This window comes from Vipera ursinii (assembly GCF_947247035.1).
Source record: "Vipera ursinii genome assembly, chromosome: 2".
In the NCBI taxonomy this organism is placed as follows: domain Eukaryota; kingdom Metazoa; phylum Chordata; class Lepidosauria; order Squamata; family Viperidae; genus Vipera; species Vipera ursinii.
The window spans coordinates 149,591,508-149,614,813 of NC_139513.1; the positions used below are offsets into that span (position 1 = coordinate 149,591,508).

Sequence of the window (23,306 nt, forward strand, 5' to 3'; positions counted from 1 at the left end):
GAGCTAACCAATCCCGACCGCCAGAGCCGCGAAAATGAGAAAGCGAGGGAGTCTTGGGGGCTTGCTCGGGGAAAGCGTCTGCGTGTGGCGGCTTGCCCAAGCCAAGAACCATCCAGTTGAAATTGCCTTCGCGGAGCACTCCCGACCCTGGCTGGCAAGCCGGTTTTTTGTTTTTTTTTAGCTGCAAGAACAGAACACCAGGCGGGCCGAGGGAGGCGGTCCGTGGTCTCTGCGCATTCCTATTCTAAGCGCTTCCCTACAGATTTAGGAGCGAAAGAGGGAGAGAGAGAGAGAGAGAGAGAGAGAAAGACATTTTCTCCTATTCACTCGCTCGCTTTCTCTCTCTCTCTCTCTCTCTCTCTCCCGCGTTCGCTCGCTCGCTCTCACGCACGCCGCCGCCACCACGCCTACTGCTGGGCATTTTGAAGACGGATACTGATTAATATTAATAATAACATTCTCGTTCAAGGAAAATAAAAAATAAAAAAAATCTCAACCCCATCGGCTAAGAGTCCCGGGACGGTCAGCTACCAACCACCACGAAGGCGAGAAGAGTCTTTTAAGTGGTTCCCGCTCCGCCGCCCCCCCCGCCTCCCCCCCCGTCCCCGCAGCGGATACTCCGAGGAACTCTAAAAGAAAGAAAGCGCTTGTTCTCTGAGGAGGAGTCTCTTCTTTTTCATCCGTCGGTTCTGGAACCAGATCTTCACCTGCTGGTCGCTCAGGTTTAGCCGGTCTGAAAGCTCTCTCCTCCTTTGGCGGGTAATGAACTCGTTGACCATAAATTCACCTTCCAGCTCCGCCAGTTGCAACTTCGAGTAGGGTTTTCGCTTTTTGCGGGACCTCGGGTGCATCGGATACCAGGGAGCTCCTAAGAAGAAGGGCGATGGAAAAGGTGATTTAACGTGCGGAGACAGGAGCGCGAGCGAGAGAAGCGAGAGAAGGTGTCTCAGAAGGGACCCTTGTCTCCTTTTACTCACTTCTCGGACAGATTCCACCTACTCCTTCAAAGCCAAATTCTAGGGACGGGACATTATCACCCTCCCTTAAGGAAGACCAAGTTCTCAAAACGGCAGGGATCTGGAAAGATAATTAGAGGTTAAAAACTAGCTAACATTCTCTTACAAGGAAGGAGAGAGGGAGGGAGGGAGGGAATGCAGAGACCTTGCCCACCATTGATGTTTGGGAAGGAATCTTAAGAAGGAAAGAATCCCCATCTCTCATTCAGATTCCATCAGGTTAAACAGAACAAGGCCGTCGGCAGAATAAGAGTTTCCATACCTCGAGAGGCAAGGACTTAAGGAGTCCCACGGGCCGGGTACACTTTGGAAAGCCACTTTGAAAGAACTTTAGGGAGGAGGGGGGCGGGGGGGGGCCGGGAAGGGCCGGATTTTACCCGCTGCCGCTCCTCCGCAACAAGGGGAAACCGAACCGGTCCCCGGTCGCGGAAGAGTTTCCGATGGGAGAAAAACGAGCGCCCTAACCGGAGGACGTGCAAATTATTTGTCCACGGCCTCTCTTTATTCAGGCACCGGCATCTCCACGGTTTGCCCGGGAAGCGCTGGACTGCTCGCCAGGAGACAACGGGGTTGAAGGATCCAGTTCTAGAATGCCACTCGAACCCCTCTTTCTTCCAGATGGTCGTCTGGAATAGCCCACTCTACCAGAGCTAACAAATAACCCACGAACCGCGGGGCCCCCTCCCACCTCCTCCGCTCCCGATGGGGTTTTTCCTCGCGGACAAAAAAAAAATGGGCCGCCTATGAACTTTTGATACATCGAAAAAGAAAGTGGCATCCACAGACCAGCGCCGCCTCGCCCGACCGCTCCGGAGACGGACAAGCTGCGTAGAGATTGGGGAGGGGGCCAAAGGGAGAGAAAAGGCAAGGGAAATCGCCTTCCCGCCTGTCTGCTTGGGCCCTTTCGATCCCTTTTTATGGGAATATTTACATGTTTATAGGCTTCCCCCCCCCTTTTTTTAAAAAAGAAGCAGCTCCTAATAAAGCGCGAGGTATTTGAGGGCTACCCCTAGTGGCTTCGGCACAAATCGGCGGGCGGGTGGGCGCAGCCCAGCAGCTCGATTTCCTGGCATTTTGGAGCAGACTTTTCCCCAGCCCGGCCGGAGAGGTAGGGAAGGGAGAAGGAGGGAAGAAGGAGAAGGCGTTGCAGAAATCCGTTTGGCTTTTGCTTATGAAGAGCCGGCTCTTTTTTTTTCTCCCAGGCGCAGGATCTTACCCCCAGCGGACAGATTTCTTCCTTGGTTGAGAGGGGAGACCAGCGCGGACGCCTCGTTGGTTGCGCCCTTGTTCGCTTCATTGAGCAAGGAGCTGCTGGAGTCTGACTCCAAAGATTGACAAGAAGGGGGATCGTGGGACACCGCCGCCTCAGGAGCCGGATAATCAAATTTGCCGAAATTGCCGCTCATTCCACTGGGGATGCCCGACTCGAGGGGCATCAAGGCAGCGTCCCTAACTCTCTCTTCCCTTTTGAGGGGCGCGTTCTCCGAGCACGCCTCCCTATAGTAGCACTTGCTTTCTTCCACTCTAGCTAGGTCGCAGGCTCGGCTGAAGGAAGGGTTAATGGACACGGGGCTGCTGAGGTAGGGCTGGGGATATCCGTTGCAGGGCTCCGAGGAAGGCCAGGGCAAAGAACAGACATTGTCCCGTCTCGGGTAGGAGAGAGATGGCAAGCCGGGTAGTTGTCCTCCGGAGGCTCGGAAATTGGGAAAGTAGAAGGTGTCTCCCGTATGGATGTTCACCAACGGTCCCACAAACCCAGGATTAAGGAGGTTGTGTTCGCCCATTTCCGCGGGCCTGACCAAGAGCGTCTAGTTTATTGCTATCTGACATTAAACGTAGTTAAACCTAAAGGTCCAGCCGATTGGTCTGGAGGGGGTCACGTGAGCACCAACTTGCGTTAAGAAAGGGCGCCACCCACCTTTCGCAATTTGAGACGGAACGCAACGCGAAGTTCTGTCTGCCGGGCGGGTTCTTTTACACACACACAAAATAAAACGCATATTAAGCACCGCCTGGAGAAACCAGAAATATTGTAAAGAAAATATGCATATCAATTCTTTTTCCATAAAGGAATGACGCCTCTTTCCCTCCCCCTCCCCCTCCCCCCCCCGCCACGTAAAGAATCCCTTTAAGCAGCTGACAAAAATTAAGCTGTGTTTTCATTAATTAAATCCGCTGAAATTTACAATATCTCCCTAGTAAATTCCCCTCAGATATTGTGTCGCGTCAAGTTTACAGGCTCTTTAGGAAGAGGAATGAATCTAAACCACAACAGGCTTGCGTTTATAGATAACACGGGGGCGGAGGAATTTCCATTTCCCTCTGCATCTAAGAGAAAGTTCTTCCACTTTCTTTTTTTAAACCTTATTTAGTTTCAACGGCAGGAGCGGAGTTTGCATTTAGAAGAATTTTCTTTCTTAGGGAAAGATTTTTCTTTCCCTCTGGAAGTAGAAAAAAGGGAATTAGAGGAATCACTTCGGTGATCTTGCAAGGAGATCCCCCTTTTGCAAGGAGACACGCTAAACAAAGCTGGGGTCGGAGACTTTTTCCTCTTCTTGATCTCACCTGTCCTAACTGCCAGGAACTGTTTCTGGATCTTTAAGTCTAGATCTTTCATTCGAGGAGGAATCGACTTTTACCACATCTTGGTTTACAGGACAGATGTGGCCGATTGTTCCTCCAAAGTGTTAGTGATTTTGGAAAGAAAAATGCTGGTGGGGGAGGTTCTTCAAAGAAAGCAGAGTCTCAGAGACCCTTCAAAAACAAAAGGAATTCAGGGAAAGGAAAAAAAAATCCACCTCAGCACTTCTGAACGCAAAGGAAAGAGTGGTTTAGTTTGTGGGAAGGTTATGCTTCTCTGCCCCTTTCCAGAAAGAAGGAATTTGTACCGTAGACGCTATTTTCAAGACCCGACGGCTCGTTTACTGTAAATACCCCAATACAAGTAACTTGCAGGAGAGCTCCTGAAGGACTTCTGCTCTCTCAGCCTCCAGATAAACCAGAAGCTCTGCACGTTTTCCTCCAAAGCTCTGTTCTGGGGCGTTCAAATCCTGGAGGATTAAACATGGGCTTCCTCCCCATGAGGAACCACTACCTCTTCCCCCAGCTATGTTGAGAGGCTGGCCAGCAGCGAGAAGCAGAACGGAAAGCACGTGCGAATCAGATAAGCACTTTTATTTCTTAATCCTATTAAAAGCAGCTCCCTGGTTTTCCCACACGCCTCCTATTCACGCCTTTCTGTGCCTGGCTCCTTTTTTCCAGCCCGCGAGGACTCCGAATCCAGTTGAACCCGGCTGAGGCATCCTTGGGGAGGATTTCTCCCCCCCCCAACTTTTTACCTTTTCAGGTGCTGCAAAGCAGCTTTTCGCAATACCCGAGGTCAGCGGAGATCCTTTTCCGGTGCGGTGAAATTGCTGGGCCACTTCATTACATACGTGATCCGGATTGCTCCTGCATTGGGGCTGGTAGGTTTGTTCCTTGGTGTGATCTTTTATTACGCTCCCTGATGTGGCTTTGTTCTCTTGCTAAGGGTGGCCCGAGAAACGGCAGCTCCCAGGCGGTCCAAGGAACCGCTCCGACCTCTTTAAGGGCCTTAGGACAAGAACGGTACTTGCGAAGATCCCATCCCTCTACGCTACCGGAGCAGATCTCTTTTTACAAACACACGCCCGTCCCCCAAAGCTCGCTGGCAGCCGAGCGCCAAACGTTTTCAAGTTGATTTACCGTGCATAAGACGCCTGTGATTTCACTCCTGCCTTCGCGATTTCATTGACCTCAGTGGGATTTAAAGGTGTTTAACTGTTCACAAGACGCTGGCGTTTACCCGCCGGGGATATTCTTCCCGAGGCAGGCAGGCAGGTAGGTAGGTAGGTAGGTAGGTAGGCAGGCAGGCAGGCAGGCAGGCAGGGTGAACCATCAGCTCTTGATCTGACTCATCCAGACATTAATAACGGGATAATCAGCACGTGCTACTCAAATCATCAAGACTTATTTCCCCCACTCCATTGCAAGAGAAAGGGATTGATACTTCTGCTCCTTCTTAATCACAATTTTCCCCCAGTTATAGCTTTTAGAGCGGGTCTCATTGATTTAACAGCTCCCCAAACTGGACAGGGGACAAAGTTCGCTTGGTGGGGATGTTATTTCAAGACTTCGGAGTTGTTGTTTTTTTTTAGGAGGATCTATGTTGGAAAGGAAAGGAGCCAAACCAAAATGAAGAACCAGCCCGCGTTTTTTCCGGGTGCAAATCTGACATTTGTAATTCTGCCTACACTAAGGGAGTAAACCCCCTTAGCTCCGTGAGAAATTGTTTCTGGGTAAACCCGTGTGTGTCGAGGAGGGTGAGACTTTTCGGCAGCAAAACCTGTAAGATTTGAACCCCAGAGCTCTTTCTGGAGAGGAAATTCACTGAACTGTCTAAGGATTATCCAACCTTCCAATCCAAGTTGGGCTGAAGAGAAAAGAGGCAGGTGGGAGGAGGGACGTGTATCCCCACTAACTGTGATGCAAGACAACATATTTATTGCAGTTTCTAAAATAAAATATTCTGGAAGTTAAAGCAGTGGCTTTATTGCACCATACTTTACTGTCCTACGCTATTGTATTTTAAACCACCGATTTAAAGAAACTCTCTCTTTTTTTTTGTTAAGTAGGACAAGTTGAACGACCCCCTGTCCTTCGCACGGATCCCTTACACAACTGATTTCCCTCAAATCGAGTTTAAACAGCTTGAGCCAATTTTTTCCCCCATTCCTCTCCCTCTCCCCAAGGTCCACGACAGTTTTCTTCGAGAAATGACAGCGAAAGGCAACGCAGCGAAGTCGCCGCAAGCAAATCCGTCCCCAAAGCGAAGAAATAGAACAAGAAAAAAGCAGCTATTTCTAACCTCTCACCTCCTAGAGGAAGATCGACTTCGGGTTTTTAAAAGAAAATCGGTTCTTTCTGCCCTTCTTCTCCCCAACACGTTTCCGGGTAGGGTGGAGAGAAAAGGAACTCCAGAAAAATCTGAAAATCGGAGGGCGCTTTAGCCAGTTCAAGGTCACTGTCTAGGTTATGGCTGCTTCATCTTATGCAAATGAGGGTCTTGAAAGACACCCCAGCTCTTGCCCGCGAGAAAGGGGCTCTTCCCCCCCCCCCGCGCCCCCACCACCTGAGTGCTTTCTGAAGCTTTGTTCGAGATAATTCTCAGCAGTCCTAAATTAGGCGCCCCAGCTTTTGGCTGGCAGATCGCTCTCCTCTCCTCCGCGTTGATCTTCACGTAGTTCTCCCATCTCCTGGGGCTTCACCATCTCCTAAACTAGCTTTTGGGGGAAGAGGGAGAGGAGAAAGGGGTGGAACTCAGCCCACAACAATACTGCTTTCCAGATTGCTCCCCCCTCGAGCGATTAAAATATTAAAATTTTTGAAGTACGTGTATTTGGGAAAACAAGTTATTCTTCTCCAAAAAATATAAGTTTCCTTAACTTTCCAGTGGATTAGCCTAACTTTAAAAAAGATTTTGAGTTTTAGATCCCCATCACTTTTTTAATTAGTCCAATTATGGTTTAAGAAAGAAAGAAAGAAAGAAAGAAAGAAAGAAAGAAAGAAAGAAAGAAAGAAAGAAAGAAAGAAAGAAAGAAAAAGAAAGTTTCAAGTCATGAGCCAAATCACTGTCCTCCTAAGTTAATGTAATGGCAGGCACATCAAAGCTCTGAGATCTATTGGCACTATGCAAAAATTTTGTTAGCTTTCTTGGAAACCTCTGAGGCTACCAGTATATATTTATGGACCAATGTTCACATGAGCACCACAGTTATGAAAATGACGCTATTAAACTAAATCATCCAAAAGGCTAAATAATGCAAATTGAGTGGTTCATAGGAACTGCACGGAAAAGAGATTAAAGAGGAAGAACATTATGTATTGTACAAAATAAATGATATACAGGGAATGCCTAAATACTTGGCTCTTGCAAGGAGCCTTCTCCTTCTCCTTCCTCCTCTTCCTCCCTTTTACAATTCAATGGTTCTGTATAAAGGTTCTCCCGCTGTGCCCTTAAGAGTTAAATGCTTATGGTGTAACTACGTTTTCCCCAGCACTGCCAGCAGAGGCTATCCGTCTCCTGCTGGATTTATATGTAAACCAGTTCACTATGTCTTCAGGGAAGTAAGACTAAGAAGACAAAATAATAGCAATAATTCTCTTTGCATATTCTTCCTTCCATTGTTTACTGTTTTTTTTTTGGAAGATCTGGTTCATTCTAAATTTGTGGAAGCTGGCCTCATTGGTTTCAATGGGTCTTGCTTTCATGCCTCATGGGCCACCACCTTTAAACTTTTTTTCAAAGTTATCTTAGGGATTCCGCAATAAAATAAATCACACATGAAAATAATCTAGCCACCGTCGCCAGATTCCAGGTATCTCCTTTGCAGCTATGCAACCCCCTTTTGTAAGAAGCAATCACATTGCTTTTCAAACCTCTCTTAAAGCTAGTTGATCCCTGGGATAAGATATTCTTGTGGAAGATCTGCGGCTGCAAACTTTGCCCATGATTGTGCTCAGGGTTTTCATGCAGATGAAATCTAGTCCTCTTATGTCACTAGCACAGTCTGCCACTTGCCCCCTCTCAGAGCTTTAGTAATAAGTTATTGCAAAGAATATTTAATGGCTTTAAAGGAAGAGGCAGGGAAGAAGTAAAATTAATTAGCGCAAAAATTGGAGCAACTAAAATTCCAGGATACATGCAGATACACCCCCCCCACACACACATATATACACAGGCACATTCTTACCTGGAAATCAATTCCATTGAATTACTTTGGGATAGGGATAGGTATGCATATGTCTTTCTCCGTTTTTCTGTTTTTGTCAGCCTTACTCTCTAATGAGAGAAGACACACATTCTTCTCTTTCCATAAAAGGAGGACTTTAGTAACCTTTAAAACAAGTAGCTTCCAAGTGCAAGTGATACATAACTAGGAAATGGCGGAAATTGGAGAGAGGGGGTCTTTACCTATAAAAAAAGGCTGCAGTTAAGACCTTATTCAAAGCCCTTGATACAAAAGAAAGAAAAGGCTAAACTTGGGGTGCTTCCTTTTCATGCCTTTATTGTTGGTCATTAGGCTGCCTGTCTAGACTGGAAATGACACCTTGTTTATCTATGGAGCCAAAAGACACTTGAGGGGTGGGGGGGGGCGGGATCAGTGCTGGCGTGGTTGCCAGAAGATCAAGGCTTTTGCTTTCTTGATGATTACACCCAAAGCTGGTGATGCCAAGGTCAAATGGGCTGCATAGTCATGGTCAAGGCTAGCCCTATAGCTATGATACAGCTCTCTCATCCAGGTGCCAGTTTGTGTTCGACTCTTGACAGAAGAATAACAGAATGGCAAGAATAAAATGTCAGAATCCTGGGTCAGAAAGGGAAGGGGTGGGGAACAATGCTATTGCTTCATATTACTCCTTTCAGCCCCTGTGTTAAGTATGGAAGAATTTTAGTATGGGGTAAATTTATGACGCGGCAGACAAAAGCCACTTGCCCAGTTACTTGCCTTCCTTGAGGCCCTGCAGCTGCCAGCTACTTAAAAAATATATTTTCCCCTGCTTTACTTCTCCCTCACCTATTCTGCCCCCCCTCCCACTGCATAGGACCTTGAAGATGCTGAGGAGTATTTTCCTTCACTATGATCACAAGTACTTGTCAGAATGATAATAAAGAGGAGGGGTGGGGGGGATAAGAGTGTAGTTCAGCAACAAACCTTATTTTGCAGCCGGGAAGGTGAACAGGAAAGAGGCAGAAGACTGTACCAGTGGTCTTGACTGGGCCTCCTTATATACTAATAACACTTACTAAAAAGGGTGCAATATGTGTCTCTGTGTAATAGTCACATCCTTAGGACCTTGGTTCAGGTTATGAGAGTTCAATCAATTTGTCCAGAGCTGACTTGTCCATTAGACATCTACACCCCCGTTGAAGCCAAAATCTAATCTGCCATCAACATCGGTAGTAAAGATATTTCAGTACCATTGGTTTCTAGTTTGCCTCAATATGGGCCAACATAATGTGGCTTTTTGAAATATTGTTCTCACTGCAGACATGATGTGTATTTCAGTATAACTACAGTAACACGGAGGGCTTTGCTCTCTTAGACAGAATGATGGGTGCATTGAGAGGCAGGCCTTATGGAGACCAAAGTTCAGAAAATGCCTAGTGGTAGCCTATAACCCCAGGTACCTTTTATTTACAACAAAGTTTCAGTAAGGTTTAGGTGTCAGCAGAAAACAAAAGGGCAGGAATCTAAGAGGTAGGTGAATCCCATTTTTTACCCCCAATCAAGCAACCCAGTCAATGAAGTGTAGCTGAAGTCAAGCGTTTGATTTTTAATCTGTTGGAAAAAAGTTCAATAAATAATGAAGGCTGGGATGGTATTGTTATGGCATAGGAAGGACACTAGCCGAGCTGAAGGAAATCTGGATTCATATCAAGGATGTCACAGTGGACAACTAAGAGATCTGAAGTCACCTCCTGTTCCACTGAAGAAGTTTTAGTAGAGTTCCATGGCCCAGGGCCAGATATAATAAGTTTTTCAGTGGTTTTTTTCCAACTTACCTCAAGGTCTCTTTGCTGGCTAAATCTATCAGTCATGCTTTAATTTTAAAATACTTTTTGGAAGTCCAGTCCAATTAATATCAATGGCCCTTTCTTTGACATTAGAGTGCACTATGGCTGAGCAGAGATGGTGAACCGTTTATAGACCGAGTGCCCAAAACCCAGCCCCAGCCCCACCTCCCCAACCACCTGCCCACCCGCCCACTCCACCCTTGCCCTGCCTGCTCCACCCCCACTCCGCACTCCGTCCACCCGCAGGGCCACCCACCACCTCCACGGCCTGCCACAGCAGATCACCCAGGCAGCCCAGCAGTGCCATGGCGGCCACCCCCTCTGTCCACGCCCTGCAGCATCATCTACACATGACAGGGCACGAGGGCAGAGTCTTGTCCCCACTGCCTGGCTGCCGTGTCCTTGGCTGCGCTCCTCTGCACAGGCCTAGCTTGGGGGGCGACTCTTCTCTGGGGGGGCCCTGCTGGTGAGGAGGGTGCCACTGGGGAAGGTGGGGCTGGGGCAATGGTGTACGTGCCCACAGAGAGGGCTCTGAGTGGCACCTCTGGCATGCGTGCCAAAGGTTCGCCACCACTGGTTGAGCTTATCACATAGCTTGAGTGGACTTGCATTTGAATATTCACCAAACCAAGTTGTGTATTTTGTCAATGGAGCCTAATACCCACTTGAACACCACTGGAGACATAAGCCTTGTCTATAGTTGCTTAAAGGCAATACAAGTAGTCCTTGACTTACAACAGTTCATTTAGTGACTATTATATACTGAAACACGTGACTTATGACCATTTGTCACACGACTATGGCAGCATCCCCACGATCACATGATCAAAATTCAGGCATTAAGCAACTGACTCATATTTATGATGGTCGCAGTTTCCCGTGTGTGTGTGTGTGTGTGTGTGTGTGTGTGTGTGTGTGATCACTTTTTGTGCCTTTCTGACAAGCAAGAAGTCAATGGGGAAGCCAGATTCAATTAACAACTGCGGGGACTTTCTTAATAATGGTGGTAAGAAAGAGCATGAAATGGGGCAAAACCCACGTAACAACAGAAGTTTTGGGCCCAGCTGTGGTCGTAAATTGAGGACTACCCATAGAGCAAAACCTAATGAATGTTCATTTGGCAACAAGCCCTACAGATGTGCTGGTCCTTTCTCCAAGGTAAAGGAACGTAGGATTGCAATCCTTTTTATATATAGATTTTATTAGTTTTTATAGGATTAGGAATAGGATGGGGTCGGGGTTGGGATTTGGATTTGGATTAGGGTTGGGGTTGGGGTTTTTCCAAATAACATTTTCAATATTTAGCAAACAGCATAATGTCTAACAATAATAGAAAATAGTTAATTATCATAAACCATATGTTAATCACTCAATAGCCTTCTTGCTAATATATATTCAAAATTACATATCACCTTCCTTTCTCTATAACTTGTTTTTCTAGCCATTGATAGAAGTTATCCCATGTTCTAAAAGTACACTGAGTCATCTTTCTCTTTAATCTTTAAAGTCAAGTAGGGTTGCAATCTTAAACTGTTTGCAGGGATTTTGGTTTTGCTGAGCTGTGGGGAAACAGGGCCTGATATATTACAGCAGCCTGGTTACTCCTACCAGTATTAACTTCAAAAGGGAGAGGGAACTAATCCTACTGAACTGTTGAATAGTGACCTCTCTTTTAGAAACCCTGGAGAAACGGCAAAAATCTTGCACATAATTGTTTTTGTTTATATGTGTTTTAAACTAGCTAGCCCTTCCCCCATGTTTGGCTATGGACATTCTCCTCTAATGATCTGACATCAGGAATATTGATCCCTAAAAGAAGGAACAATGCCCTTCATGCCATTTTGTTTCAAGAGGAATATTCAGATTCAATCAGATTTCTTTCAATTAATAATAATGAAAATTGGCCATTTCCACAAAGATTACCCCACATCCTACAGTAGCATCCAGTCATCACTATATGGCAAAGTTAAGATGTAATTGTCCTAAAGCAAAATAAAATAAAATAAAGAAATGGACAAAAATACATACTTGGCTAGAAGAGACGTTAAGAAAGCATGTAGATTGTAACCTGGAATTATTTTTATTAGGTATAATATCAAAAAAATACGATAAAGAAAATATATATTTGATGTTGCATGTATTAACAGCAGCAGCAACAGCCTGTATTTGCCCAGCACTGGAAAAATGAAGAAATACCATATGAAAAAGAGATAATCAAGAAAATACTGGACTGTGCAGAAATGGACAGACTGACATTGAAAATTAAAGAAAAAGAAGACTCAGAATATTTCCAAATATGGGATGTATTTTATCAATGGCTGGAAAAAACAGGGTAGAGACTAGGATCTTAATGTGTATTATTAAGCAAATTGGACCCAGACAGTACTTTGTTTACTAAGCACTTATGAATTGTAAATACAGAAAATTAATAAAAAATATAAAAAAGAAGTTAAGATGTAATAAGCTGTAGAAATTTAATAAGTAAATAAAAATAAAGATAGACTTTATATTGCATGGCGATAAAGCCATGAGATACTACAAACCATGATGTGAAAATGATCAACAGGTTGCTACTGGCCTTAAGGTAGTTTAACTGGTTTGCAATTTAAATATCCCAAACTCATGGCCATGATTTTTCAAAATTTTTCAAGATTTTTCATTCAGAGAAGTGGGAAAGCCACATGACAGTCTTAGGCCAAAGTGGGATTTTTTTTTTTTATCCATGAGTTTAAATTTTAACTAGGGCTTGGGAAGAGGAAATCAGGAAAAATGCCAGCCATCATGTAAATGCCGTTCACTTTATCCCAAGGAAAGGTGATTTGACTAAGGTGAATCTTATGGAGGCTAAATCCCATCGGAAGGGAGACATGGTTTACAACAATATCTTTATGTCACTCAAATTCAGTATACCTGTCAGAAATATTTAGAGTTTTCAAGTATTGTCATCTTGAGGCTAGAAATTCCAACTGAGGTGAGCAAATGTGCAGATATATTTACTACTTAGGTTAACATTAAAACGTAGATGGATTTTTATCTATCTATCTATCTATCTATCTATCTATCTATCTATCTATCTATCTATCTATAATCTATCAGTCATCTGTTCTATCTATCTATCTATCTATCATCTATCTATCTATCTATCTATCTATCTATCTATCTATCTATCCTCTTAAAGTCTTGACCTTATTTTTATTTATTTATTTTTTATTTTAATCCCATTTATATCCCGCCCTTCTCCGAAGACTCAGGACGGCTTACAATTTAAAGCACAAATCAATGTGCTTAGCAATATGCCAGGAAGACACCCAATGCTTTCAGCGCGATTTGCCAAAAATGGTGGTAAACTTTAAGAATGTAAATCTCGGTATAGAAACATACTGAATTCCAGAGCTATTTGAAAACACTGGATATCGTGAAGTGAGAGAGCCCTCTGTCCTCCAGATCATTTGTAGAGCAAATTCTAAAAGCAGCAACCGATGATCTGTATGGCATTTGTAGAGTATGAGCAGTTGTTTCAGTACAAGCTTAGTGATTGCTGGTTCTGAATATTGGCTTTTATTTCTGGAACAGTCAGGAGATCCCAATTCTTTGCCTGGAAGGGGAAAAGTACAGGCAGGAGTAGAGTGCAACGTCCACTGAGTATGTGCCTGTAGGAATAAAAAAAAAAATATAGGGAGAGTTGTTCTCATTTGTGCAGGCAGAAGAGGCTTCTCTTTTTACAGTAATTTCGGCAGGCCAGAATCCAGCAGAATTATGCCATTTAAAACTTTCTCCAGGTAGACTTCCAGGAAAGGGAGCAGCATGCTGAACTGTAGCCGGGAAGAAGACACAGGCATGCACAAACCCTGCCAGCAAAAACTTTGCCAAGTAGCCGGGCCTTTCCTGGATTTATTTCCTGGCTGTTTGCCCACCTTTGTTTGCTAAGAAGGGGCAGTTCTCCGGACGAGACTCGTGCAGAACTCCGTCCTCCCCCCCCCCCGCACTTCTTGAATGGACCACTAACATTGGCTGGGTTTGCGGTGCTTTCTGGGGGCTTGCTCTTGGCAATCGGACCAGGTAATTAATTAGAGCAAACACATTAAAGAGGGGAGGTCTTGCTTTTAGGAAACAGATCTCCCGAAAGAGTTGGAGGAGGGATCGGGCCATCCAAAGGAAGCTGGGCTTCGCTTCTGCTCCTGCACGAGTCTGCCTGCAAGAACTTGGCTTCTCGGCTCGGTCCAACGCGTGTTCTCTGACCGGTTGGGGTGGAATTGTTCGGAGGGTTGCTTAAAAAAATAATAAATAGCTGTGCTGCTCGCTGAGCAGGGCGGTTCCGATTTCTTGGGGGAGTTTTTAGGCTTGGGAGAAACAACGCAACAGGTCCTTAAGCACCCTAGCGGAAGGCCCAACCCCCCCCCCCACCCGGACGCCGCAGCCCGGTTGGAATTATTTGCACCCCCTTTCTTCGTCTGTGCCGCGTTTTCCTTGGGACGCCCTTATTAATTTATTTGCTGCTGAGTTTTTACCCCCACCGCCAGCCCCCAGTGGCTTGCAACAATAAAAAAAAAGAAAAAGAAAGGCAAGGCCTAAAGCGGGGCAAAATTACTGCAATCCCAAGGCCCTCCCCGAAATAATAATAATAATAATAATAAAAATAGATAAATAAATCACCGGTTCAAATAATTGAACAAAGCATTTTACTTTTAACCCCACCTCCTTCAGCCTTGCTCAGTTCACTGGTGGTGGGTCACTTATCTCTGAAGAGGAGCGACGGACGGACGGACGGAGCGTCTGCCTTGCCTTTGGGCTCTTCTCCGCTTTCTGCTGCTCCGTCCCGGCGACGAGCTTCCTCCTTCCTCTCCGTTTTTGATCTCCCCCAAATCGATCGCTTTGCACTTGCCGGGAGAAGCTCCCGAGAATCCTCCCAGAGGTCCGATCCGCAAAGTCCGAAACAAAGCAACCACCCACCCACCCCGATGGTCAAGTTCTGTCTGGAGGAGTCCTATAGATTCCAATGGAACTACTCCACACACACACACACACCCAAAAAAGAGAAAAGTGATCTCCGGGCAAATCCCAGGAAGCTTTCCCTTTGTCGCAACTCGGGTGCGGTTGTGAATAAACGCAACTGTGCACCGGCTGGGACTTTCAGCCCCTCCTTTGCTAATATCAAGAGAGAGGCCGCGGATCCCTAAACTAGACTTTTCCTGTTTTCGAGGCAAAGGAAAGCGGGGAGGTGGCGCCGGAAGAAAGAGAGCGATTTATTTTTAAGAAACGTATTTCTGCATTCAATGTTCGGTACATAGCATTCGGACGAAACATTATATACATATACGAGACGCTTGTTGGTTTAACAAAAGTGGCTCGTTTTCACAAGGCGAAAGGACTGTGGCTCTCTGCGGGGAAACAGAAAACAGAAAAACAAAGGGAAAACAACCATCCAGCTAAGGGAGCCTTATCGTGCACCTTTCTTTATAATCGATAACATTCCCGTTTTATAGCAGTAAAACCAACACACAGTAATAATAAAACAGCTGGAGTGAGAGCATCATCTAGAAAATCAAAACCGTAATTATTATTAAGAAGCACGATCCTGCTGGAGTTTTCGGCCCCATCTAGGTCAACAGGGAGGTCTCATCTATCCACCCACCCCCACACACACCATATTTCCCAAAATCATAAAACCTGCTGTGTGGGACACAGTCCTAGTCAACCCAGGCAGCGACTTCGAATTCAGAACCTGCGTAAAGTTAGTTGAACATAACAACTGCACAGAGAAAAAAGAACCTCCTCAGCACTTTTGAGTAAGCGGCCTTATTTGTGTTTTTTTTTTAATTTTAATTTATATATATATATATATATTAGGTCTAGCTTTTTTTTAAAAAAAAAACACCCACCCCCAACGTGAATAATTCTTCATATGTAACGTTTACAGTTTTCACTTTTTGTTTTTGAAACATAAAAGACAAAAACAGCCTAACACGTGAAAAATATGGCAAAGGAGAAGAAGAAAGTGCTGGGACTATAATACAGACCTAGAAAAGAAAGAAGAGGCGGTGGGGGGGAAGGGGAGGAAATCACTCAGAATCCCAACATAGCGAATCTGGGTGTGTATATAAACACACAATCTGGGTGTTTTTGTACGTGTATGTGAGAGAGGGAGGGAGGGAGGAGAGAGAATTTCCCCCTCCTCTCGGCTTCTCTGTGAAAATAAGTGTGCCCATGTAAAAACACCGAAAAATAGATTTTAAGACAGGCAATCAGCTTCACAGTTTAAAAAAAAGGGCAATAAATGGACAGAAGACTAACCCAAAGGTGGTGGTTTTATTTTATTTTTCCCCCCACTACTCCTTGGAGACTGTGCGGGTGTTTCAATAATCAAATTCAATGCGTTTTTTTCCTTTTTGTACAAATTTACCAGATAAATATTTGCATTTGTTTCTTCTCCCCTTTTTAAATTCCCCCCTCCCCTCTTGAAACATTTCTATGTCAGGTAGCGTGTAGGTGGGATGTCTTAGATTTACTAATAACCTTTTTTTCTTTCACTCTGCGATTCTGAAACCAGATTGTGACCTGGCGCTCGGAAAGGTTGGTAGAGGTGGAAATCCTTCTTCGTTTCTCTTTGGTAATGAACTTGCTGGCCGCGTACTCCTTCTCTAACTCTTTCAGCTGGATTTTCGTGTAAGGGACCCTTTTCTTCCGGCCCCTACGGTAGCTGTTCACTTCTGGCTGAAGGGGTACCACATCTGTGAAGACGAGGAGAACAGAGTGGAGGAGGAAAGGAGGTGGAGAAGCGAAGTGAGAGAAAGAGAAGAGGGGAGAAAAGAGATAGAGAGAGAGAGAGAGAGAGAGAGAGAGAGAGAGAGAGAGAGAGAGAGAGAGAGAGAGAGAGAGAAAGAGAAAGAGAAAGAGAAAGAGAAAGAGAAAGAGAAAGAGAAAGAGAAAGAGAAGGTGAGATTAAACAGCATCTTGCAACTGGCTGGGCAAGGCATCTTCCAGGCATTAGGAAGGGAAGAGGCACAAGAAGAGTAGCAAGACAGTGAGAATGAAAGCAACACAGCAAGAAAATGGATCTAAGAGGAGGGGGGAGGGAGAGAGTGGTACAGAACCAGTGGGGTATGAGAAATGCACGGGGGGGGGAATGGGGTGCAGGCAGAACAAGACAGGAATCTATGCATCTGGTGCATTCCCTGGGGTATTTGTTCACAGCAAATTGAGAAGAGGCATCAAGTCATGGATAAGGACTTTGGCAAGTGGGGCGACAGGAACTCCAGCATCCACAAAACTGGAAACAGAATCTAACTTTCCAAGCCTCCTCTCTAAACCTCCCATCGACCTTAACGGGTGACTTTCAGATACAGATTCTTCTCCAGCCTGTGGGAGAAGTTCTGTGGGATCAACACCGCAGTGAGAACGCAGCTTTCCTGAAAAAAAAAAAGCTACCTCGTTTGGGTAGGGAGGTTGCTTCGAAGCCTCCTCCGCCCCCAAATGATCTAGGAGGGAACGTGAGGGCCGTCCTCTTTTCAGCTTGGTAGAGTTAACTCTTCATGCCCTCCATCAACTTATGAAAAGTGCTAAATACATTCACCTATTGAGTTCACGGCTTCGGAAATTCTACTTTCCTTGAAAGTACCTACCAGCTGTGAAGCCCTGTTGTTTTCCTGCACTTCTCTAGAATGCAGCGGAGAGACCGACCATGCCTTCTCCTCACCAGTCTTTGTTGTAATAGTTACTTATACCACGATGCCCCAACGCCGGTGCTCTTGGACTAATTATAATCACTCACAGATCGGTCCCCCCCCCCCCATCCTTATCCTCCTATTCCCCCAAAGGCTTCCCGAGACAGAAATTTAAAAGTCAAACTTGCTACTTTATTATTATTATTATTATTTTTAAAGTGCACAATAGTAGCAGTGATAATAACAATGAAATGAATCCCATTGGAAGAAAATAGAAGGGCTCTATAAATAATTATTCCAAGCTGTCCTGGTTCATAGCTGGTAGGAAAGGAATATCTGTCGAATATTTCTGAATATCCCCCCCCCCGCCCCATCATTTAGAGATTATAAATTCTACACTCCGGTCACATTTTTTAGAACTCTAGAGGAGGAGAAGTGTCAATCTTTTTATGGATAATCTTCGCTGGGTTTTTTTTTAAATTAAAATCCAGCACGAGACGGTTGTGGAAGAGGCTTTGGCAGGGGGATAAAGAAGGGGATTTGAATGAAATAGATCTAGGAGAAGAGCATACCAGAGCTTCACGGAAAATGAAATGAAATGATAAGAGCGGAGATATTTGAAGCGGATTTCACCCGGGCGGAATGGGGGTGGGGTGGGGACAAAAACCATTTATGAAGAAAACGGCTTTTTACACGATAGACCTTTTCTTTCTCTAATATAAACAGTCGCTGCCGGCGGCTGAAATCCAGCGGAGATCCAAATAGGCCTTTCTCTTCCTTCCACCTCGCCCAGCTCCAATTCCTCTTCCTTCTCAGAAGGGAACCCCAGCATGCAACGCTTTGCAGAGGCATCGCTGGCGAGCCGCGTCCGATCTGAGGGGGCACCCCCCCCTTGCCACCAAGATAAATTCCTACCTTATTTACTCCCCTTTGGGGGCTCCAACCCGTCCCTTTGGCCAATTCCGAGATAGTGGCAAGATGAGGACCCCATGAATGCAGAAGGCATTCTCCAATCTTTCGTCTCTCCCCTCGAGGCAGTCGTTCCGAGGCGTTTCTGCTTTCTCTCTCTCTTTCTCTCTTTCTCTCTTTCTCTCTCTCTCTCTCTCTCTCTCTCTCTCTCTCTCTCTCTCTCTCTCTCTCTCTCTCTCTCTCTCCCAGATTTCTAACCAGAGGCGAAAGCATTGCCCTCTAGCTTTTCCAGTCGCTCCTCCTGCCTCGCAAGAGGCATCCCTAAGGCTCTTGGCAGCTACTTCTGGAGCTGCAGCACAGCGCAATTTTGCTGGGTCCCTCTGAAAAGCCCAGCCTTTCCGTGGGGGGTAAGGGGTGGGTTGGGGCGGACAGGGGAGAAGAGATACTTCTCATTTTCTGGATATTCAGAATTTTGATTTTAAACATTTTAAACATTCCTGCAAAATTAAAGTCGGAGAGAGAGAGGGGGGCGGATCCAACCAGCGCAGAGAGGGATCAAAAACCAGGCGCGCCCGCGCACCCTTCTCTCCCCCACCGGCTGCAGCTGCCCAGCCGAACGCCAAAGAGTTCCCAGCCTGCGCTTTGTTGAAGCCTCTCCCGCCGCTCCCCGCGGCCCCTTCGCCCCGCCACCCGCTTCCAAGGAAGGGCGTCCTATCAAGTTTACCTGAGCTAGGTTTAACCCAGCCTAAACGCGCAATCATGGCGGAGCAGAGAGGCAGAGCTCCAAGCCCAGCGCGCCCTACCTGGGAAAGGCGACTTCCAGAGGTGGGTGGACTGCGCCTGCTCCTTCGTGCAGTAAACCTGCCCGTCCCAGCCATTGGAAAGAGCCCAGTGCTGGTAACCCTCCACGGGGAGCAACGCGTCGTGTCTCGGCTCCGGGTGCCCACTGATCCCTGGAACCACCGAGACGTCCAAATAGCCGGGGACCGCCTGGTAGGAGCTGGCAAAGCTCGGGTAAAAAGCAAACTCTTTGGCCCGGGAGGAGAGTTCTTCGCTGGGGAGGGAGCCGCTGGGCTCGGGGTATTTTTCAGCCGGGTGGTAGGCGCAAGGCTTCTGCTGCAAGTTCACGTTGTGGGAATGGGACAGGCGGCATCCGTAGTAGCTGCCTCCGAAGGGATAACCGTAGCCTAAGGTGGCGTTAGAGGAGGCGGGCGGCGCGGGGCACTGCCTGGCTGCATCTGGAGCAGGTATTTCCGTGTAAACGGAACCCTGGGGAGTCCCAATGGTGCCGGAATGACGACTCAGTACCGGGTGAGTGATTAGATCCCTGCAGTGGCTCGCTGGACAGTTCCCGCTGAGCCCTTCCATGGCTGGGATTTTAGTCTGGCTATTTTCATTCGGGTTCTCCTCGTACACGTACATGAAAGTGTCCGCCCAGCGTGGATGCAAAATCAGTGAAGTCGTCATATCATGGTCTGCCCGAGCTTTTTAAAAGTCGACTTCCGAAAGAGAGAGAGAGAGAGAGAGAGAGACAAGTCCCCAACATATTGTTTACCCAGGAGCATGCGCAGAGGCGGCGGGATGGGTCGGCTTCATTAAGAAATCTGCCGGGCCACGTGACCTCAAGAGGCCTCCCATTGGCTGCCTCCTTCAGACAGAAGTAGGAATCTTTAAAGGCAAAGTGAGTCACCCCGTTGATTGTGAAGAGAATGAGGAGATAAATAAGGGGAGGGGGGGGATGGTGGTGGTCTATGTTTGGCCGACACAAAGAGCTTGCTATTTGCCCTGCGAAGCAGCCTTGTCTTGGGGGGGGGGGGAAGGGGGGGGGAGAAGCCCACCTAAGCGCTAAATATAAAAACGGCGGTTGGAATTAGCTTGCTCCTGTCTGCCTTTTCCCCCTCTCTCTCTTTTACTGAGTATCGTTGAGAAAGGCATTTGCTTATATATCAGGGAGCGGTGGACCTGGGGGGAAATGAACTGATGGGGCGGGGAACCCCTACTAATTGTCATAATAAAGGAAAATGCAGTGAGCGAAAATCTGGGAAAGAGGGTCGGAGCAAGGGATTTTGGTAATTTGACGAGAGGGGGGAAAAAAGGAGAGCTGCGGAATATTAGCACAAAAAGACCTGCTTAAAAAAAACACAGGAAAGGGGGTAAATCTTATTGTAAGGGCTCAGATGCGGTTGGGCTGCTTTACCTCCCACCCACCCCCCACCACTTCCCCGCTCCCGTTTCTGGGAATCAACTCTTGGATCTTACGGGAACTAAGGAATCTGGATATTTATCACTCCGGAAATTGATTTTTTTCTTCTTCTTCTTCTTCTTCTTCTCTCGGTCTCCAGAGTGAGTGTGAGTGTGTGTGTGTGTGTGGGGGGGGAATCATATCCGCTTGCTTTAACATATGAGTATCAGCTGATGATACTTTTGTGTAGTACAATTTTTTTAAAAGTATCTTATTTTTCGAAGGAGAACCTCTTTAAAACCCTTAACACTTCGTTGGCTTCCAATGTCCAGTAAAATTGTATTACTATTACCAACCAAAACAACACTACAGTATAGCTTATTTTTCACTTAAAGGGTGTGTTTGAGATTTTGCTTGCTACTTTCCCCCTCTTTTCCCCCCTTTTGTTTGTTTTGACCTTTCAAACAAACCATTATTGGGGCATAAAGAAATAAATGCCATAGGGGAAACAGAAAGGAGCAGTAGCCAATCTCACAAGAACTTTTTAGATGCTTTCGAAACAATTCAGCTTCTTCTATAGATTTCTTCCTTCTGTGAGTCCAAGCTAATAATGATTATTTTGTGATCAATTAACTGATGATTTCAAAGAGACTGGCTGTATTTATATTGTGTGATTATGTTAATAAAATGTAATATTGTAGCAGCAAACAGTGCAACTATGAATGTGTGTAGCATGTGTGTTGCATTGGGTGTGTGTGTGTGTGTGTGTGTGTAAAAGACAATAAGTGCAACTGACTGTACACTGTATAAACTGAATCTAAGATGGATGGCTTATAATGAAATAGAAAAATTGCAAGCTACTCTTCCTAAGATTATTGCACGTTGGCCCCCAACACTTCGCAGGCAGTACTGGCTGATGGGATTAGTTAATTTGTTTATTTATTTCTCAAAGACACATGTCTCCCCTTTTTAAAAATTCTCCTAATTTTGTGTCTGAAACCATGGGAAATTTAGCTTATGAGGAACTGGGATCTTCCATCTTCCTCCTAGCTCTTCATCCCCATTTTATGCAAAATAATTTTGGCAAATGTGAACATTGGGATGAGCCAGGCTTTTGGTAGTGTGGGGAAAAATACTGTTCTGCGAAAGGAAAGTGGAGTGGAGAAAAAACAGTGGCCAAACCTTGCCTAGAGCTATCTATATATCAGGTAGGTTTACTCGAAACCAAGTTCCATTGAATCCAATGCCTCTTATTTCAAAGAAAGATAGGTAGGGCTATTGCTTCCAAGATACTACAGTCAGCAAAGTTAACTTACTGATCGAGAAGAAGCTACCAAAATAAATATATGTCAGTGTGAATGGCTATCTAATTTAACATACTGTAATTGGAGCTGTACAGCCAAAAAGGCTAAATATCCAGGTTCAGTGATACCCACGTATGACTCAAATATCAATATTTTCCTATATTAAGGAACAGTAGTGCACATTAGATTTTCACTGCCAGAATTTAAGGAGAATTATCAATAAATGGAGAAATAAATAATTATTCTTTCTGCACTTCCAAGATAATTACTGCCTGCTATCAATAAAATACCCTAGATGTGAGATGAAGCTGTTAAAATCTATCCAAAATTCTAACCAAAGAATCATCTGAAGTTTCTGCTGAAAATATGATGTCTTCAAAAGAGACATACAGGCTTCACACACAACTTTACACTTTTTGCACATATAACAATCAAATCAGGCAAAGTCCAAGGTCAAGGTGGAATAGACAAATTGTTTCACAATCAGCCTTCTCTGACCTCAGTCTGAGTGAATTTTACTTGTGGAATCAAAGTGACTAAGAATTTGTGGTGTTCAATAGGTGGGCTATTGCAAATAATGGAGAAAACCAAAGTCTTAATTCAAAAGTGCTAATTTAATTTTTCTTTAAGAAATAGAGACCACTGTACATCATTTTGCAAAATACAGTTTGAATGTTTTAAAGAGTTCATACACATTTTAAAAACATGGGACACAGAAGACTTGCTCCTAATGATTTTGGCAAATGATTTTATAAAACCAAGGCATATATCAATCAGGATAATAAATTGAATAAAATAACACGCATCTGACTGTACATGTAGGAGATATAACAGCGTGTATATATAAATGAAAGAGTACTCTTGGTTTAAAATACTAAACTGGGTGAGTTATTTTAAAAGTGGTTTCTGAGTAAATTAGACGAAAATAATTAATTAAAAGTTGATTTTGATCTTTTTCCAGATAATATAAGATTATTTACAATTTTCATTTCAATGAAATATAGTTTTAATTAACAGTTGGGTTTTACAGTTTAATTTCTGTTAGCACATCTTAAAAGGAATCAGAAAAATTAAGTGAAGAAAACTGAATGAAGAATTTGCACATTTCATGCTGAGAAAAACATTAAAAACTTTTCTTAAGAAGTGAAGCAATGCATCTTTTCTTTCTTTCTTTCTTCTTTCTTTCTTTCTTTCTTCTCACAGCAATTTATTCTTGAGCAATAAAACCCTCTTTAATTATTTGCCTGTCTTAAGCAGTTTTTCATTTCATAAATTGTTCAGCACTATCTCATTTAAAATGGCTGATTTGGCTAAGATAGGGAGCTGTTAGCTGATAGCAGAAATCAATTTTAGCAGGTTAATTAACTTAAAAATATACACGAAGGCAGGCTTGTAACTTTGGAAAAAGAGGAACATGCAGCTCTTCTTTTGATTGTGGCAATGTTACACACACACAAACACACACATATATGTCTATGTATATATAGAGAGAGAGGAAGAGGAAGAGGAAGAGAAAGAAAAGAAGAAAAGAAAAGAAAAAAAGAGCCACATTGGCTCCTCAGATTATGCACCCCTTTCCATTCACGCACGCCTGCACACAAACAGGAGAAAAATAGAAGGACCTTGAGTCAGAGAAAG

At 44.9% G+C, this 23,306-nt stretch overlaps 2 protein-coding genes across 2 annotated transcripts; both read right to left on the minus strand.

Moving 5' to 3' along the window:
* Window positions 1-292: 292 nt before the first annotated feature.
* Window positions 293-2,800, minus strand: HOXC12 (homeobox C12; the record flags this gene model as incomplete). Its single annotated transcript, XM_083356514.1, has 2 exons — window positions 293-868; window positions 2,233-2,800. The coding sequence occupies 2 exons, from the start codon at window positions 2,798-2,800 to the stop codon at window positions 630-632; spliced, it is 807 nt and encodes a 268-aa protein (XP_083212640.1). The 3' UTR covers window positions 293-629.
* Window positions 2,801-16,083: 13,283 nt separating this feature from the next.
* HOXC13 (homeobox C13) lies at window positions 16,084-19,649 on the minus strand (the record flags this gene model as incomplete). Its single annotated transcript, XM_083351653.1, has 2 exons — window positions 16,084-16,340; window positions 18,986-19,649. 2 exons carry the CDS (start codon window positions 19,647-19,649, stop codon window positions 16,084-16,086), a joined length of 921 nt encoding a protein of 306 aa, XP_083207779.1.
* Window positions 19,650-23,306: the final 3,657 nt, after the last annotated feature.